This window comes from Taudactylus pleione, unplaced genomic scaffold (genome assembly GCF_031769625.1).
Source record: "Taudactylus pleione unplaced genomic scaffold, aTauple2 ptg000147l, whole genome shotgun sequence".
In the NCBI taxonomy this organism is placed as follows: domain Eukaryota; kingdom Metazoa; phylum Chordata; class Amphibia; order Anura; family Myobatrachidae; genus Taudactylus; species Taudactylus pleione.
In genome coordinates, this window is record NW_028284549.1 from 4,223,130 (window position 1) to 4,244,019 (window position 20,890).

Genomic DNA, 20,890 nt, shown 5'->3' on the forward strand with positions numbered 1-20,890 from the left:
GTAGCATAGTAGTACGGAGACAGCAGATAGTAGTAGCAGTATAGCATGGAGACAGCAGATAGTAGTAGCAGAGTAGTATGGAGACAGCAGATAGTAGTAGCAGAGTAGTATGGTGACAGTAGATAGTAGTAGCAGAGGAGTAGGGTGGCAGCAGATATTAGTAGCAGAGTAGTAGGGTGACAGCAGATAGTAGTAGCAGAGTAGTATGGAGACAGCAGATAGTAGTAGCAGAGTAGTATGGTGACAGTAGATAGTAGTAGCAGAGTAGTAGGGTGGCAGCAGATAGTAGTAGCAGAGTAGTAGGGTGGCAGCAGATAGTAGTAGCAGTATAGTTTGGTAACAGCAGATAGTAGCAGTATAGTACGGAGACAGCAGATAGTAGTAGCAGTATAGTATGGAGATTGCAGATAGTAGCAGTATAGTATGGAGACAGCAGATAGTAGTAGCAGAGTAGTAGGGCAACAGCAAATAACAGTATAGTACGGAGACAGCAGATATTAGTAGCAGTATAGTATGGAAACAGCAGATAGTAGTAGCATAGTAGTACGGAGACAGCAGATAGTAGTAGCAGTATAGTACAGAGATAGCAGATAGTAGTAGCAGTATAGTACGGAGACAGCAGATAGTAGTAGCAGTATAGTACAGAGATAGCAGATAGTAGTAGCAGTATAGTACGGAGATAGCAGATAGTAGTAGCAGTATAGTATGGAGATAGCAGATAGTAGCAGTATAGTACGGAGACAGCAGATAGTAGTAGCAGTATAGTATGGAGACAGCAGATAGTAGTAGCAGAGCAGTAGGGTAACAGCAGATAGCAGTATAGTACGGAGACAGCAGATAGAAGTAGTAGTATAGCATGGAGACAGCAGATAGTAGTAGCAGTATAGCATGGTGACAGCAGATAGTAGTAGCAGTATCGCATGGTGACAGCAGATAGTAGTAGCAGTATAGTATGGAGACAGCAGATAGTAGTAGCAGTGTAGCATGGTGACAGCAGATAGCAGTAGCAGAGTAGTATGATGATAGCAGTAGCAGAGTAGTATGGTGACAGCAGATAGTAGTAGCAGTAGGGTGCCTGGAATGGCGGTCACACCTCATGCCATGCCTCAGCAACTCCTTTCTTCTCTGGTTGTGTGATGATTTGTAGGTTTCATTCCCCTTCTGTTGTTAAATGCTAACATCAGTCTCTGGTATATTTTTTTCCCATGGCATTGATGCTCTATATAAATATTACAGATAGTAGAAGAGCAGTAGCAGTATAGCAAGGTGACAGCAGATAGTAGTAGCAATATAGCATGGTGACAGCAGATAGTAGTAGCAGTATCGCATGGTGACAGCAGATAGTAGTAGCAGTATAGTATGGAGACAGCAGATAGTAGTAGCAGTGTAGCATGGTGACAGCAGATAGCAGTAGCAGAGTAGTATGATGACAGCAGATAGCAGTAGCAGAGTAGTATGGTGACAGCAGATAGTAGTAGCAGTATAGCATGGAGACAGCAGATAGTAGTAGCAGTATAGCATGGTGACAGCAGATAGTAGTAGCAGTATAGTATGGAGACAGCAGATAGTAGTAGCAGTATAGCATGGAGACAGCAGATAGTAGTAGCAGTATAGCATGGTGACAGCAGATAGCAGTAGCAGAGTAGTATGATGACAGCAGATAGCAGTAGCAGAGTAGTATGGTGACAGCAGATAGTAGTAGCAGTATAGTATGGAGACAGCAGATAGTAGTAGCAGTATAGTATGGAGACAGCAGATAATAGTAGAAGTATAGTATGGTGACAGCAGATAGTAGTAAAGCATGGAGACAGCAGATAGTAGTAGCAGTATAGTATGGAGACAGCAGATAATAGTAGAAGTATAGTATGGTGACAGCAGATAGTAGTAAAGCATGGAGACAGCAGATTGTAGTAGAAGTATAGTATGGAGACAGCAGATAGTAGTAGCATAGTAGTACGGAGACAGCAGATAGTAGTAGCAGTATAGCATGGAGACAGCAGATAGTAGTAGCAGAGTAGTATGGAGACAGCAGATAGTAGTAGCAGAGTAGTATGGTGACAGTAGATAGTAGTAGCAGAGGAGTAGGGTGGCAGCAGATATTAGTAGCAGAGTAGTAGGGTGACAGCAGATAGTAGTAGCAGAGTAGTATGGAGACAGCAGATAGTAGTAGCAGAGTAGTATGGTGACAGTAGATAGTAGTAGCAGAGTAGTAGGGTGGCAGCAGATAGTAGTAGCAGAGTAGTAGGGTGGCAGCAGATAGTAGTAGCAGTATAGTTTGGTAACAGCAGATAGTAGCAGTATAGTACGGAGACAGCAGATAGTAGTAGCAGTATAGTATGGAGATTGCAGATAGTAGCAGTATAGTATGGAGACAGCAGATAGTAGTAGCAGAGTAGTAGGGCAACAGCAAATAACAGTATAGTACGGAGACAGCAGATATTAGTAGCAGTATAGTATGGAAACAGCAGATAGTAGTAGCATAGTAGTACGGAGACAGCAGATAGTAGTAGCAGTATAGTACAGAGATAGCAGATAGTAGTAGCAGTATAGTACGGAGACAGCAGATAGTAGTAGCAGTATAGTACAGAGATAGCAGATAGTAGTAGCAGTATAGTACGGAGATAGCAGATAGTAGTAGCAGTATAGTATGGAGATAGCAGATAGTAGCAGTATAGTACGGAGACAGCAGATAGTAGTAGCAGTATAGTATGGAGACAGCAGATAGTAGTAGCAGAGCAGTAGGGTAACAGCAGATAGCAGTATAGTACGGAGACAGCAGATAGAAGTAGTAGTATAGCATGGAGACAGCAGATAGTAGTAGCAGTATACTATGGAGACAGCAGATAGTAGTAGCAGAGTAGTACGGAGACAGCAGATAGTAGTAGCAGTATAGTATGGTGACAGCAGATAGTACCAGAGTAGTACGGAGACAGCAGATAGTAGTAGCAGTATAGTATGGTGACAGCAGATAGTACCAGAGTAGTACGGAGACAGCAGATATTAGTAGCAGTATAGTATGGAGACAGCAGATAGTAGTAGCAGTATAGTATGGTGACAGCAGATAGTAGTAGCAGTATAGCATGGTGACAGCAGATAGTAGTAGCATAGTAGTACGGAGACAGCAGATAGTAGAAGCAGTATAGCATGGAGACAGCAGATAGTAGTAGCAGAGTAGTATGGAGACAGCAGATAGTAGTAGCAGAGTAGTAGGGTGACAGTAGATAATAGTAGCAGAGTAGTAGGGTGGCAGCAGATATTAGTAGCAGAGTAGTAGGGTGACAGCAGATAGTAGTAGCAGAGTAGTATGGAGACAGCAGATAGTAGTAGTAGAGTAGTATGGTGACAGTAGATAGTAGTAGCAGAGTAGTAGGGTGGCAGCAGATATTAGTAGCAGAGTAGTAGGGTGGCAGCAGATAGTAGTAGCAGTATAGTATGGTGACAGCAGATAGTACCAGAGTAGTACGGAGACAGCAGATAGTAGTAGCAGTATAGTATGGAGACAGCAGATAGTAGTAGCAGTATAGTATGGTGACAGCAGATAGTAGTAGCAGTATAGCATGGTGACAGCAGATAGTAGTAGCAGTATAATATGGAAACAGCAGATCGTAGTAGCATAGTAGTACGGAGACAGCAGATAGTAGTAGCAGTATAGCATGGAGACAGCAGATAGTAGTAGCAGAGTAGTATGGAGACAGCAGATAGTAGTAGCAGAGTAGTATGGTGACAGTAGATAATAGTAGCAGAGTAGTAGGGTGGCAGCAGATATTAGTAGCAGAGTAGTAGGGTGACAGCAGATAGTAGTAGCAGAGTAGTATGGAGACAGCAGATAGTAGTAGTAGAGTAGTATGGTGACAGTAGATAGTAGTAGCAGAGTAGTAGGGTGGCAGCAGATATTAGTAGCAGAGTAGTAGGGTGGCAGCAGATAGTAGTAGCAGTATAGTTTGGTAACAGCAGATAGTAGCAGTATAGTACGGAGACAGCAGATAGTAGTAGCAGTATAGTATGGAGATTGCAGATAGTAGCAGTATAGTATGGAGACAGCAGATAGTAGTAGCAGAGTAGTAGGGTGGCAGCAGATATTAGTAGCAGAGTAGTAGGGTGACAGCAGATAGTAGTAGCAGAGTAGTATGGAGACAGCAGATAGTAGTAGTAGAGTAGTATGGTGACAGTAGATAGTAGTAGCAGAGTAGTAGGGTGGCAGCAGATATTAGTAGCAGAGTAGTAGGGTGGCAGCAGATAGTAGTAGCAGTATAGTTTGGTAACAGCAGATAGTAGCAGTATAGTACGGAGACAGCAGATAGTAGTAGCAGTATAGCATGGAGACAGCAGATAGTAGTAGCAGAGTAGTATGGAGACAGCAGATAGTAGTAGCAGTATAGCATGGTGACAGCAGATAGTAGTAGCATAGTAGTACGGAGACAGCAGATAGTAGTAGCAGTATAGCATGGAGACAGCAGATAGTAGTAGCAGAGTAGTATGGAGACAGCAGATAGTAGTAGCAGAGTAGTATGGTGACAGTAGATAATAGTAGCAGTATAGTATGGAGATTGCAGATAGTAGCAGTATAGTATGGTGACAGCAGATAGTAGTAGCAGAGTAGTATGGAGACAGCAGATAGTAGTAGTAGAGTAGTATGGTGACAGTAGATAGTAGTAGCAGAGTAGTAGGGTGGCAGCAGATATTAGTAGCAGAGTAGTAGGGTGGCAGCAGATAGTAGTAGCAGTATAGTATGGAGATTGCAGATAGTAGCAGTATAGTATGGTGACAGCAGATAGTAGTAGCAGAGTAGTATGGAGACAGCAGATAGTAGTAGTAGAGTAGTATGGTGACAGTAGATAGTAGTAGTAGAGTAGTATGGTGACAGTAGATAGTAGTAGCAGAGTAGTAGGGTGGCAGCAGATAGTAGTAGCAGAGTAGTAGGGTGGCAGCAGATAGTAGTAGCAGTATAGTTTGGTAACAGCAGATAGTAGCAGTATAGTACGGAGACAGCAGATAGTAGTAGCAGTATAGTATGGAGATTGCAGATAGTAGCAGTATAGTATGGAGACAGCAGATAGTAGTAGCAGAGTAGTAGGGTAACAGCAAATAACAGTATAGTACGGAGACAGCAGATAGTAGTAGCAGTATAGTATGGAGACAGCAGATAGTAGTAGCAGAGTAGTAGGGTAACAGCAGATAGTAGTAGCAGTATAGTACGGAGACAGAAGATAGTAGTAGCAGTATAGTACGGAGACAGAAGATAGTAGTAGCAGTATACTATGGAGACAGCAGATAGTAGTAGCAGTATAGCATGGAGACAGCAGATAGTAGTAGCAGTTTAGCATGGTGACAGCAGATAGTAGTAGCAGTATAGCATGGAGACAGCAGATAGTAGTAGCAGTTTAGCATGGTGACAGCAGATAGTAGTAGCAGTATAGTATGGAGATAGCAGATAGTAGTAGCAGTATAGTATGGAGATAGCAGATAGTAGCAGAGTAGTATGGTGACAGCAGATAGTAGTAGCAGTATAGCATGGAAACAGCAGATAGTAGTAGCAGTATAGTATGGTGACAGCAGATAGTAGTAGCAGTATAGCATGGAAACAGCAGATAGTAGTAGCAGTATAGTATGGAGATAGCAGATAGTAGTAGCAGTATAGTATGGAGACAGCAGATAGTAGTAGCAGTATAGCATGGAGACAGCAGATAGTAGTAGCAGAGTAGTATGGAGACAGCAGATAGTAGTAGCAGTATAGCATGGAGACAGCAGATAGTAGTAGCAGAGTAGTATGGAGACAGCAGATAGTAGTAGCAGTATAGTATGGAGATAGCAGATAGTAGTAGCAGAGTAGTATGGAGACAGCAGATAGTAGTAGCAGAGTAGTATGGAGACAGCAGATAGTAGTAGCAGTATAGCATGGAGACAACAGATAATAGTAGCAGAGTAGTAGGGTAACAGCAGATAGTAGTAGCAGTATAGTATGGTGACAGTAGATAGTAGTAGGGTGGCAGCAGATATTAGTAGCAGAGAAGTAGGGTGGCAGCAGATACTAGCAGTATAGTACGGAGACAGCAGATAGTAGTAGCAGTATAATATGGTGACAGCAGATAGTAGTAGCTGTATAGTATGGAGACAGCAGATAGTAGTAGCACAGTAGTAGGGTAACAGCAGATAGTAGTAGCAGTATAGTATGGAGACAGCAGATAGTAGTAGCAGTATAGTATGGAGACAGCAGATAGTAGTAGCAAAGTACGGAGATAGCATATAGTAGTAGCAGAGTAGTAGGGTGACAACAGATAGTATTGTATGTTCGAGGTCAGCCCCCTCTGGCTTAGCTCCGCTGGGTCCTAGTGACCGCCTGCTCTTCGTAACTAGCAGGATGCTGGAGGGAGGATGCACAGGAGTACACTCCTAACAACGTTCAGGTTAGTCTAGTCATGACTTTCTACGTAGATTCAAACCGCATTATCATTGTTAAAAAAAAATATACACAGATTGTGTAAAGGTTCTGTTCTCTTTGTTACAGTATGTATATGTGTGTGGTGAAAAGCACTCATCAACCATTAAACAAATTAAAATAAAATGCTGACAGCTGTATACATTTATATATATGAATAAGGAACCTTTGTATATCAGTAAGGGGCTCTCACAGGAATATTATTTTTATTTTGACATCTATCTGACCACTATATCCTGCCCCCCCCCCCCCCTCTCTTTGTATGTACTGGGGAGACATAGAACAGCACACTACATGCATGAATGCTGATTGCTGTATTTACCATGTGGTAACTGTGGGATGAGATAGCACCACTATCAGTACATGGGATCTGTCACTTACATTGTCTCTATAAATGGTCACAGCCATGTGATGACAATATAGGGGCACTGCACGTTTTATTTCCTGTGCAGCAGCAAATCACTGGGGAAGAAATGGGATAGCACAGCAATCATTCTCCGAGCTGCTTGTCCTTCATCTACTCATTAGTGAAATTGATCCATTCTTGCCCTCGGGAAGCTGGGGCGTTCTACCGAGTCCCACCACACTTTACAGAGAACCCTTCTTGCAACCACGTTTGATCCACAACTTTTTTTATTGCTTCATTTAAAAATTATTTCTGCGAAACGCTGGTGGCCAGTCATCCTGGAGGAAAGTAAATGCATTGGTGTCCTAGTGGGGATGAAAACCAGTTACTGTGATGCAGAAAGCGAAGCCCCTATTGTAGGTCATGAGAACAGAAAGACTGGGACAAATTGTACCCTTTAGGTTTAGCTCCAATGGCCGTTTACCAAAGCGCTGTAGTAAATGAATTTGTCGGAGATTCCCAGATGTGAAAACAGAACCAGATAGGTACACAGAACCGTGATGAGAGAACGTGATTTATTGCACCAGATCAATTCCAATGCCAAAGACAACGTGTATAATTAATCTGTTACAGATGTGCACGAAAGCCAACAGACAGTCCTCAGAGATGGGCTATAAGAGCACCCCCCTATATTAATGGTGGAAGCCCCCAGTACTCCACACTAAGCTACAAATTCTCAGCACTGACAGAATAGTATGGAGGCAGATTAATAGCCATTGCATAATTAAAGTTGAGTTAAGGTAAAGCAAAAGTAGCTTGGATAGCAGACCACAATAATAGTGGCTATGTGTGACACCTATCAGACCATTAGTTGACCTTACTATGGATAAATCTTTATTATAAGAACAAGCGTAGGCATAGAAGCATGGTGCGTACCCACATGCGTCTGCCTACGGTCAGCCATTTCAGATTTGCCCTCTTGGGCTATGGATAACCAATTAGACTGAGAATTTTGAAACATTTCACTCCTACAACATCAGCTCTTTATATATTGAGACTCCATAGATGTACCACACAACATATACCAGCAGCACTAACCACGTGCAACAAACAGTCCCCACATTCTCTATATGGGCACTATTTTGAAAACTCTGTCAAAGTCAAGTAGAGATTTACCTGCAATATCATATAGAGAAATGGTCTAGAACAGAATATTCTAGGAGTTACTTGTCCAGATCTGTTTGCAAAGTATTGGCAGGGTGCCCTAAATGTTATGGCTTCCCGTCATCTTCATATCTCTGCTTATGGGACTGTCCCAAAAAAATATAAAATTAAAAAAAGAAGGTCACAAATAAGAGCCTTTGGGGTTGGAGGCACATATAGAAACCGTTGTAATTCCTACACCGTTCACCTAATTTGGATGTAATTACCCTCAAATTAAATCTGAAAGTCTGCAGTTAAAGCACATCTTGTTTGTTTCATTTCAAAGCCATTGTGGTGGTGAATAGAGGCCAAAATATGAAAATTCTGTCAATGTCCCAATATTTATGCACCTGACTGTATATGCCTGTATTTCTAAACTTTGAGGACACCATTAATCCCTCTAGTGCCCAACCATATTCCTCCACTGCCGGTCCGTGCAGAAAGTCGGCGTTTCACATGCCAACACTGTAAACTATGCAGACATAATGTCAACATTTTAATAAGGTCGACATCATAATTGTCGACATTGTGACTATATCCCTTGTTTATATAATACTAAACTTGAATATCCAGTTATAACTGATTATTAAATAGGCAGAATGGTCATTTTATATTCACTGTACAATTTGCAGTAAATCAATAGGATCTCTCGGCTTTGCTGAAGAGAATGGAGAAATTGCTGTAACATGATATATTAAAACGAAAACACGTTAACAAATGGCTGAGTCCACGCAATGACTTCTGTTTAATAATATCCTACCTAGCTTCATCACTGTGTTTCATCTCGTTCGTAAAGTGCTACAGATCAGGGCCGTAGCTAGGGTAGTGCGGCCGGTGCCATGGCACAGGGCACCACAGGTCAGGGGGCGCTGTTGAGCCTGTCAGTTTTCGGTTTATTATCATTCTCGCTTGTAGCTTCCTCTTATTTCATCCCCAGCATCTCCTGGCCTCCCCCATCTCTTCCCTGACCCTTCCCCATGAGGCCATGGCCCTTTTTTGGGTGCATTATGTCCCTTTGAAAAATGAGGGGGGCGCCAATGCTCTTTCTGGCACAGGGCACCAAAAAGTCTAGTTACGGCTCTGCTACAGAGTACACATAGGTATAATACATCACATAGGAATAATTTCGGTAAATAGATCTTTATCTGGCCTGAGAAAAAGCTACCAAACTGAAACATTTACCAAGTGAATTCTATAGTATCTCCTCATGTATAACCCTATAGTATCCCTCATGTATAACCCTATAGTATCCCCTCATGTATAACCCTATAGTATCTCATGTATAACCCTATAGTATCCCCTCATGTATAACCCTATAGTATCCCTCATGTATAACCCTATAGTATCCCCTCATGTATAACCCTATAGTATCTCATGTATAACCCTATAGTATCCCCTCAGGTATAACCCTATAGTATCCCCTCATGTATAACCCTATAGTATCCCCTCATGTATAACCCTATAGTATCCCCTCATGTATAACCCTATAGTATCCCTCATGTATAACCCTATAGTATCCCCTCATGTATAACCCTATAGTATCCCCTCATGTATAACCCTATAGTATCCCCTCATGTATAACCCTATAGTATCCCCTCATGTATAACCCTATAGTATCCCCTCATGTATAACCCTCCCTATATAGAGAACGTAAAAGTTATCAGCAGAACCAAACTGGAATATGATTTATTATGTTACAAAACACACAAACCAGCAAAAGGACCCCAAAGTAATTTATAGTAATATATACAGTATATATGCACATCTCTTCTCCTCTTTCATGAAAGAGAAAAGTCCTGCGCTGTGGTAATAAAGTGCAGGATTGGGCAGACTATCACTGGCCCCAAAACCTCGCTACCGATGCCAGATACATCAAAAAGTGTTTTAAGTAATATCTTATTTTAATGTCAATAAATGTTGATGTTACAATACTGATGCAAAGTTTGTAGCAAAATGGGTGCAAATTGACAAAAATAAAAAAAAGCTTGCAAAAATAGTGTATTACCACCTACATGTGTGTTACTCAAGTACCTGCAAATATCTTGGCGCATCAGGTCGCGGCTGACACCGCTGTTCCGAGCGTCTTTCTCAGTCACAATGTGCCTTTTATTTTCATGAATCTGGGTAGAAAAAGCTTCTCTGCTAGATTACACTGATCAATTTGCTGTGCGACATTTATACATCTGTGTGCGGCTGAGTCTGAATCTTTGGGCCATATTCAATTAGTTTCGCACCTGTGATACTTTTCCGCATGCCAGACTTTGCCTGCATTACGTGTTTTGCATGCTGAAAAGTATCGGGCGTGCTCCCGATTTTCGCCGTATTCAATTAGAAAGGTCGCGTAAACAGCACCCGGCAAAACTGAAACAGGCAAAAAGTCCTGTCAAAAATGGGGAACTCCGCCTGACACCCCCAAAAAATGCACTAACATTGGGGATCACTATAGATGCCCACGATTAGCCCTAATGAAGGTATTTGGGTACTTAAATTGTGGCAGTTGGTGCCAATTAGCGCATTAACACAAGTGGTGAAGAATAGCATTAAAGCAGTATTTTTATGTTAAAAAAACTGCTCCCAGCAAATTTGGGGTACTTGAAAATGGGTGCTAGCATATTTTTAAGTTGCTAAAGTGAAGTTTTAAATCATGTTAAAAATCCAACTTCCGCCCAGAAGTCTATTTCGCTAGTTTTTAAGTTTGTCCCCCAACTTTGCACTTTCACCCCCAAAATGAAAGTACTTTTTTTGGGGTGTTCTAAAGTTGTTGTTTTTTCTTACACAGTTTATCTTTGGGGGACTGTTACAAAGGTTCAGGGGGTGGGGGGGGGGGGGTCCCATAGTTTGCACCCCAAAACCGTAATTCTACACCTTTTTCCGCCTGCTATTCATATGCAAAACTTTTCCGCTGATTACAATGCATTGACTTTTCGCGTACGCGAAAAGTCTTTGGAATTGAATACTGCGGAAACTTTCCGCCTGGCGGATTCAGACTTTTCGCCTCTAATTGAATACGGCCCTATATATGAAGTGCTGCGATACAGCGGCCATGGCTTTTTCTCATGCCAAGTTACGTTGTGCTTCATCTGCGACTTTGTACGTGTGTAAAACTAAGTGGCCGCCCTGCGCATCTAGTACACTGCGAGAGGGTGTTTCGCTGCGCCTGGGATGCGAATAAGCCAACATTAAAAGGAAACAACAGTGCCGTTGGCTGCGGCGGTTGGAATCCTGACAGCGGCATCCCAGCAGAGGAGGAAATTCCGATCGTCGAAGGTAAGTATAATCCAACCTATTTCTACCCCCTAACCCTCCCTTAGGGGTGCCTAACCCTAACCCACCCTACCCCGCCGCCTAAGTCCCCCCCGGGGGTACCTAATGTTAACCCCGCCTTCCCCTAGCCTAAACTTATCCCTCCCTCCCCTTAGCCTAGGCACCCGGGGGGGTGCCTAACCCTAAATCCCCCCTGGGAACCCTAAACCTAACCCTCCACCCCCCCGCGGCTATCCGCACTCGGCATCCCTTTGATCGGGATGCCGGGCGCCGGTCTCGGTAAAATGACAGGCGTCTAGATTTAGACGCCTGTCATTTAACCCTCGCCGGGATTAAGCAGTCGGGAAGCCGGCTGTCGGCATTCGATCCACCGGCATCCGGACTGCATACCGTACGGTACTCCTCTCGGATCTGTTGTGCTGGGTGTCTCACGCCGTATAGACACTATGTGTATGAGGTCACATTTGTACATGCAATGCCAAAAACAACTCACCATGCATCCAGATCTAAATCGGCAGCATATATGCCTGGTTTACATTAAGTCATCATCTTTAGCATGTGTTTGTACGCGCTCTGTAGCAGGTGTTGGATACCCCCCCCCCCATGTGCATGTTTCTGCAGCAACCACAGTAGTTACTGTACTCTGCCTTTGACTGCACATCCTTCCCCTCTCCATGGTTAGGATGCATAGGCACCAATTTACATGCCAGTCTGCATTAGTGTATCTGTGTGTATTCTCTTCGTGAGCATCCTGATGCAAGTTCACTCTGAGTTTGTATATACTGTAAAGTGCTTTAAAGTGTGAGACTGATGTGGAACTGGACTCCGCTAAGATGGCTGCTCTACTCCCAGCAGTCTCTTCTGTCATTAGCATAAATATTAAATGCAATTCGCAGGACTGCTGCTTGCTTCCTCAGGAAATGAAGTAGCGTCAGAATCAAGGGCGGTTTAACAGAGAAGGTGGGCCATCTGCAGTCTCCCTGTGGGCCTCCTCATCTCTCTCCAGAGTCGTCCTTCAGGAAAATGGTGCGGGTGCCATTTTTCAAGTGATTACAGTACTGTGCATGCTCCGATCTCTGGGAAAATGGCGCCAGTGCCACATTCCCAGTGAACTCTCAGCACCAACAGAGAGGTAAGCTTCATGAATGGTTACAGGGTGGGCACCTTGTGCGGATTATAGACACGCTAATGGCCAAAATCCTTCTATTGTACTATTTGTATAGTTTTACTATGTATTTTATTTATTTTGGTTAGAATAACACATTAGAAGCAATATCACATGTGCTCGCTGACACTTTGGACAAACCCTTAAATGTAAAAGCAAATAGACAAACTCCATATTATACAGTATATATTTTATTGGGTAGAACAGCGTAAAATGACAATCCCTATTAACAGTGCCAGGTGTTTTTGACAATGCAGATACAGTCAACGTTTCCTGTGTCCAGTTGCTACCAGTCATTTTGTCCTGGGAACGCAAACAGTCTTTATCTGGTTCCTAATCCGATCTCCAGGTACAGACACACTATGTAGCCATGTTAGCTGAGATTCGCTTGCTCGCCCTTCATGCGTTTCAGAAGGTGCTCGGCTACCGCAGACAGTGGGTTGACTTTGTAGGAAGGGTTTTTGATCAATTCCTGGACCCGAGACACTTCTTCCTCCCTGCCAAAAATATGTAAGTCAATGAGACTTTAGCTAAAATAAACCTGCAATAATAGTTCTTTACTACACCATATACACAATACTATTCCAGAAGTCGTTACATTCAAGATCATATCCACTTTCAATCGTAATCGGTCATAACGCAACTTCGGGTTGTCAGCGTTCAAAGCCCCAGTGATAAAAAAATGATCTTTGCTACCGATGTAATCAGGGATCCTAACAGCACAGATGCCGGGAGTCCAGGAGTGGTACCCAAGACTCAGAAAAAGGGGAGATGGCAGGAGTCATAAAGATTAGGTTTAAACCCTGCCAATAAAGCAAGATGGGATTTATAGTTCAGCAGATACAGAAATATAACTAATGCTGGCCATACACGCTGCAATTATCGGGACGATCCGCCTGATATCGGCGGATCGCCGCGATAATTGTAGCGTGGGGGGGCAACCGAGGGTTAAATATTGCTTGGTCGGGCATGCTGGATTGTCCAGCATGCTCGTCCGATGCGATATTTACCCGGTAACTGTCGGCCGCATCGGGCAGTGTATGCCCAGCGCAGCCGACAGACGGACATTTCCTGTGTTCCTTCCTACGGAAGGAACAGGGAAATGTCTCCTCCCCCGGGGGCGGAGCGCGGATGTCGGGCTATACACTGAGATTTCTCTCACAGTATATGCCGCGGACATCTGCGGCTGGCAGCCGGCCAGATAAAATGTCTGTCGGTCTGACAGGCATTTTATCTTGCCGTGTATGCCCAGCATAAGCCATTGTAACAACAGGATTGTTGACTGAATAGAACAAATCAAAACACAAAGTGCACATAATTTCCTTACGCCAAGTATTTTTTTTCCCTAGTAATATCGTTAGCAAATGTTTGTAGTGATAGGAATGTAAGAAACAATGTATACAGTACTTATCAATGTATCACAGTCAATATGAAGACATCACCATGTAGAGTGGGCCCATATAAATGTATTTATGGTGCCAAGATCTGTACACTAGATGAGGTTACAAGTTGCTGCTGGAGGTGAATATTTTATCTCAGTGATATTTTCTTTAAATGCCGGAATTCTCGCTGGTAAAGGAAGACTCATAACATTCTAGTAAAAAGCCTCTAAAGAGTAACAGAGGACACCAAAGTCTTCTATAGCTGATACAGTAAGCCACAAGTAAACACACATTTTACTGTATTGAATTATATTACACAATATTAGTTTAGAACTATGGGCCCGATTAAGACACGCTCGCACGCAGCCAGCCGATTTTTGCAATCTGCGCATGCGTGCGCATCGCAGTGCTCGTACCAGTCCGTACGATCGGGAAGCGTTTGAGCGCTGTGCATAGACAACCCGGCTGAATGAGTGACAGGACAAGCAGTTTGTGGGTGGTGACAGGGGTTGGTCGGAGAAAAGGGAGGAGTGGAGGTGCGAACTCAGGCGTGCCCGAGCGTATTAACGCCATTTCAGAGGCGTGCATAATTAAGACGCAGCGTCATAGTGCACGTCACTTGGCTGAATTTTACACTGAAGTGCTCGCAGTGCTTGCGGTAGGGTATGGTCAGCCACAAGCGCTGCGTTCGCTTCAGATGGTACTCGATGTTACCGATGGTTGCATGGAGATGCCGTGCGCAAGTGGGCGTCTTAAGACAGGCTGGTGGGCGTCAGCATACACAATGCAATCACACGCTGAGAGAGAGGGCGTGCTAAAGCCTTGCCGTGCGATCGCGGATTTGCATACTTTCGCTGCGTGCGAACGCATCTAGCGAGCGGGTCTGAATTGAGCCCAATGTTCCCACAATTACAACAAAATAAATGTATGAACAAATGTGGGCAACATGTTGGGGTAGTGGTTAGCATTACTGCTAAAGAGCACTGAGGCCATGAGTTCAATTGCTGACCAACGTCCTATCTGTGAGGAGTTTGTATGTTCTCGCTGTGTTGCGATGCCCCGTCCCGCTGTAAAAGGTTACGACTTATGGCTATGCCCCCCTCCCCTACTGCGCACCTAGCTGCCCTCTCCCATAGGGGGCAGCACAAAGGTCAGCAAGCATGCATACAAGGCATCCAACTGTACAAGGGGGCCCACAGTGACCTGTTCTTCCCTCATCCAAGCACTGAGAGAGTTAAACATTACTCCAGCCGCAAAAAAACGTGCCAGCTCTCTCTGCACATCAACAGCTATGTCTGAGAAGTGGCTATCGCTCCCTGGGGTCTGGCATGTAGTAAGAACCAGAGGCTGACAGCCAGGGAAAATAATGTGTGATCCAAAGCTCACTGCACAGATGGAGGTGATGTGACTCATGGTATGTTTTATATACAAACGTTATCAAAGCTGCACGTCAGAGTAACGATGGAGGCCCCCATAAATGGCAATTACAGGGCTGCACGCCTGCACGGCTGGCTACGGTGCGTATACTGGGAGTGAGGCAGGAGAAAGTCAGTAACCGCCTTATTAGTAAACACTCTGCTTCCATTTCCAATTAGCTCTGGATACAGATTCCATACACAGTGTCTCTCCCTGTATAACTCACAGAATTATTTTTACAAGATATGACTCAACAATCGCCTTTAACTGCTATAGGAGCTTCCCTTCACTGGACCTGGCAACTTAGGGGTAAATTTACTAAGATGGGAGTTCTATTAAGAAGTGATGTTGCCCATAGCAACCAGATTCCAGGTATTCTCTTCTAGAAGGTGCTAGATAAATGAGAAGTAGAATCTGATTGGTTGCTATGGGCAACATCACTTCTTAATAGAACTCCCATCTTAGTAAATTTACCCCTTAGATATTGGCCCCTACGGCATATTTCAGATTTATTTTCCTACAATCAGGGAGTCAAAAAAGAATTTATTCAATTCTTACCACTTATTAACACTCATGTAATGTCAGATAATAACACTAAAACCAGACCATTTACCCTGTAGCAATCAGTGGTCTTCAGAGATCACGATTATTTGCTTGTAGACCACCCTGCTGTGTATTCTTCAAATTGTTTTCAGATGACTTTCAAATAAAATACACCTGCATGTGACAAGATGCCAAAGGCGATCGCTGCATTTCCAAACGAGAGCTTCATCATGAAGATCAAAGAGCGTACAAAGCAAATGTGTGAATAATTTAAAAATGTAAGTAAAAGAATATTTTAGGAAAATATCAGACCCCATGGCACTGTAGAGTCCATTAGAAAGTACAGGAGAGTATATGGTAATAACACCGCTGTGCGGAATCTGCTGTTAGCAATGGTGCCCATCCACCCCTGATGCACCTGGCAGAAACTGCCATGGCCAGATGTTCCTAAATATACTGTAAGACACATTAAAAAGGGGTTTTAACTTTTTGGTCCATGGAGTTTCTCTGTGACAGTTCTCACCTGCAAGCTGTAAATAATTTCAGTTGTCCATGACACCCCCAGGTACCCAGAAGCATGGCAGTATGCATACCTGCTGACATTTAGGCTGTCTCCTACACAGCCAGATGGGCAGCGTGTGGCACAGCAATGTCATCATCATGACCCCGCGCTCCACTATACAAAGCCTAGTTTTAAAATCAGGGGGCCACAATAATGTGACATAGCGCGAACTGCATCATCGACCCGCCTGGACTGGAATGCAGTCAGGAAGCAGATGGTCGAAATTTCCGACCGCCGGCTTCCCGATTCTCAAATCCCGGCAAGGTACTAATGACAGGCGTCATAATCCCAACGTCTGTCATTAGACCAACGCCCTGAGGTCCAGCATACTGAACGAAGGGTAGCCGGGCACGGACAGCCGCGGGGGGGGAGGGTTAGGTTTAGGCTAGGGGAGGCGGGGTTAGGCAGCACCACGGGAGACTTAGGTTTAGGCTGCGGGGAAGGGGGGGGTTAGGTTTAGGCACTAGGTGGGGGAGGTTAGGGTTAAGCACCCCTAAAGGAGGTTTAGGGTAGGGGGTAAGGTTAGGGGTACTTACCCAAATTATCGATCAGGATCTTCACCCCTGCTGGGCTTCCGCCGTCGGGATTAGAACCATGCGGCCGGTGGTATTACATACTGATTCCCTGGGCCGCCCACTTGACTCAGGAAGTGGGCGTCAGCGCCGGGAATAAAGCCGTTTGTGGGAGACTTGCCATTCCCTTACTGAAGTCTGGGAGAGTAGGTAAATATGGCTATATGAAGTAGTCCTAAAACTTGAATGCATCGCAGCAAATGTTAATTGAACAAATGGGTCACCAGTCTTCCTTTTCTCTGCGATATGCGTCTATATATAAACACATTAATGCGTGGCCCAATATAGGGAGACTAGAAGAATCCTGGCCGATACCCTGATGTGTCGTGTAACTCATCATGTATTTGCAAATGTGTGTAAGCGAGGTTTCTGGATTTTAGGAGCGTTGGTACTGGATCACGGGTGTGCTGGCAGTATATTCTCTCTGTGCTCTCTCTCCTAGTTCTAGCACCTGCTGTGATCGGCTAAACTGACTGATCAGCTCCCATTTCTGCGTAGAAAATAAAATGTGAAATATGTAAAAGCAGGTGCTAGAAGCGCCGCAGTGCTACCTCCTGTACTAGACGCCTCTAGTCCACACACTTCTCCAGGACAATTGGCACCTACATGTTTTCTTTCATTTAGCTTCTGCCTGACGTTCTGAGATGCCCAGGAGCTTGGCTAAGTAAAGTCGTCCTAAACCTGAACATTCTGCAGCTCATACAGAACAAATGAGGACATGTCTCACTTCTCCGCAGCGTGCGCCACTTACTCACTCCCCTTCCCCCTCTTCCTACGTCTTTTAGATAGATATGGAATCCATTAAATAAACACAGAGAAAAAAACAACAACCTTATTTATTGGTTTCTACCCCAGACCTGCAGCAGAACACAGGCCGCCTGTCTGGCGAAGTCTCCACTGGTTTCTCACAGGTTATCTTCATGGTTTCCTGCCAGCTGCTAACAGCTGATCCAGCTCCTGTTTGCCTCCAATGGGACGGAAGGAGTGATGAGAGTGAGCACAGCACGCACAGTGAGGCTGCAGACAGATAGGGTCACCGGGGGAACGCTCGGAACAGAGGATTCGTAGCAATGCTTTGTGCAGTCCGTATACACTAAGCAGAGATGATGCTCTTCTTATATAACATCATTGTATAGAAGGTAGAGGCAATCTCTACATTAAAAGGGTGGCAAAGACAAAAAAAAAAAAGCCTTATGACAGCCCTACACGTACCATCTAACAATCGTTTGCTACCATTCAACCCATTAACTTCGGTTTACCCATCTGCTTTATCAGTCTGGCAGACAATTTTTTCACGCAACTTAAACGATTTCTTTTTATGCGATCCCGAAAAACCGCTTAGCATACAGCACACGTGCAGATGTCAATTTACTTATTTTTGCCATGTCCGTCCTAGTGTAAGTTCTGCGTAACTTGGCCAGATCTGTTGTTCCGTGACATTGGGCAACAATGCAAGGGCACAGTACGGCCCAGTCTTGTGGGAGTTCACAGGCGTATATATAAAACACTCAAAAAGTGCGATTTCCAGTTGTGCATACAGGGAAGGGAAGCCGGATTCTGACAGATCTCTCACACCGAGCACGGGGCTGGTGTATGTGCTTATGCCAATAATGATGGTTGCGTCATCTGGCGTAAAATCAATAAGTTTCCGCTTGTAGACGCACAAAGCCCCTCGTTAGCCCTACGCATTCCCACAATTAGCATAGGGTAGTGAATTAAGCTTCCGTGGCTGCCTGCACCTGCACCTTGTGACTTAGAATCAGACCCTAGGTATGGGCATCTGCTAAAGGTGTCATCTCTACGATGGTGCCGTGCACAACCCTGTAAGGGGCACTAAATAGAGGCATGATTACTTAAATACACTGTACAGGCTGAAATCGTATAATATCAGATATGGTAAGAACTTACCTTTGTTATCTCTATTTCTACGAAGTCCATAGGGTTCCACAGGATACCTTGGGGTATAGGTGATGTCAGGCATCGGGCACCATAGAGTTAAAGTTTTCAGCCTCCCAGGATGCACTAGGGTCCCCCTCCTATACCCCGCCCCCGAGCCAAGGCATCTCAGTTACGTACCAAGCCATAGGCCGGAGGAAGAGAAGGAAGAGAGAGAAAAAAGATCTGGATACACACAAGAATCACATTCTCACCAGAGGGAGACGGAAAAACCAGTGACCAGAGTAAAGCCCATCTGCAGCACAGGTGCGACAGGGCGGGAGTCCTGTGGAACCCTATGGACTTCGTAGTAATAGAGATAACAAAGGTAAGTTCTTACCATATCTCATATTTTCTACTTCAAGGTCCATAGGGTATCCACAGGATACCTTGGGGATGTCCCAAAGCAGTATCCTTTAAGGGTGGGGACGCTCCTGTGCTGAAAGGAGAATCCGCAGCCCGAAGGAAGCATCCTGAGAGGCAAAGGTGTCAAACGCGTAATACCTCACAAAGGTATGGACTGAAGACCAAGTGGCAGCCTTGCAGATCTGGACTGCAGAGGCACCACGTCGAGCAGCCCACGAAGGACCCACAGACCTAGTGGAATGAGCCCTCACAGAGGAAGGAACCGGAAGGCCTTCATGAAGATAAGCTTCTGAAATGGCCATACGAATCCAGCCTGCCAAAGTCTGCTTTGAAGCAGGCCAACCCTTTTTACGGAAGCCATAGAGAACAAACAAGGCGTCCGACTTCCTAAACAAAGAAGTGCGGTCAACATAAATCCTTAAGGCCTGCACAACATCCAAAGTGGCCTCACCCACTGAAAGATCAGGTGAGTTAAAAGCCGGCACAACGATTTCCTCGATGTGAAAACTGGAAACAACTTTAGGAAGGAAACCAGGACGAGTGCGTAGCACCGCCCTGTTCCTATGAAAAATCAGAAAAGGGGGTCTACAGGAGAGAGCCCCTAAGTCAGAAACACGTCTGGCCGAAGAAAATAGTTTTAGCTGTCAGCCATTTGAGGTCCACTGAGCCCAGTGGTTCAAACGGCAGTCCCTGGAGAGCCCTCAGGACCACAGCTGAATCCCAAGGCGCCACAGGTGAAACAAAAGGTGGCTAAATTCTGAGAACACCTTGCATAAAGGTGCGCACATCAGGGATTGCAGCAATCCTACGATGGAACCAGACGGACAGGGCAGACACCTGCACCTTCAGAGACGCAAGGCGAAGCCCATGGTCCAGTCCCGTCTGTAGGAAAGCTAATACTCTAGACAGACGGAACTCCCGAGGAGCATAACCTCTCGGCCGACACCACTGGAAGAACGTATGCCACACACGATGGTATATCCTTGCAGAGGATGGTTTCCGAGCCCTTAGCATTGTTTGCACTACAGAGCTGGAAAACCCCCTGGTCCTTAACATGGCCGTCTCAACAGCCACGCCGTCAAAGACAGCCGAGTCAGGTCCGGGTGAAGACAAGGACCCTGTGACAGGAGGTCCGGACGTAACGGCAACCGCAGAGGAATGTCCACGGACAGTCCCTGGAGGTCTGAGAACCAGTGCCTCCGGGGCCACGTGGGAGCTATCAACAGGAGCGTCCCTCCTTCCTGTTTGAATTTCCGGATTACCCGTGGAAGAAGGGAAAACGGAGGAAAGAGATAAGCAAACCGGAACATCCACCGGACGGACAGAGCATCCACCAGAGACGCCTTTTCGTCTCTTGTGCGAGACCCGTACACCGGCAACTTGTTGTTGTGCAGTGACGCCATGAGGTCGATCTCTGGAAGACCCCACCTGTCCACCAGAAGTTGAAAGACGTCCTGGTGCAGAGACCATTCCCCCGGATGAACGTCCTGGCGACTGATCAAGTCCGCCTCCCAGTTTAGGACTCCCGGGATGAAGACAGCTGATATGGCCGGGAGATTGCGCTCCGCCCAAACCAGGATTCGGGACACCTCTACGAGAGCCGCCCGACTTCGGGTTCCTCCTTGCCGATTTATGTAGGCCACGGTGGTAGCGTTGTCCGACTGGACCTGCACTGGGTGACCTTGGAGAAACCGATGTGC

The 20,890-nt window shown here is 45.0% G+C and overlaps 1 protein-coding gene across 1 annotated transcript in view; it reads right to left on the bottom strand.

The window, feature by feature from the left end:
• Window positions 1-12,589: 12,589 nt before the first annotated feature.
• The window catches only part of SLX9 (SLX9 ribosome biogenesis factor), a 131,468-nt gene continuing 123,167 nt past the window's right edge, over window positions 12,590-20,890 (bottom strand). Inside the window, exon 6 of the mRNA XM_088474130.1 lies at window positions 12,590-12,911. Within this exon, the coding sequence (XP_088330256.1) occupies window positions 12,788-12,911 (124 nt within the window). The 3' untranslated portion in view covers window positions 12,590-12,787. The remainder of the gene's footprint in view (window positions 12,912-20,890) is intronic.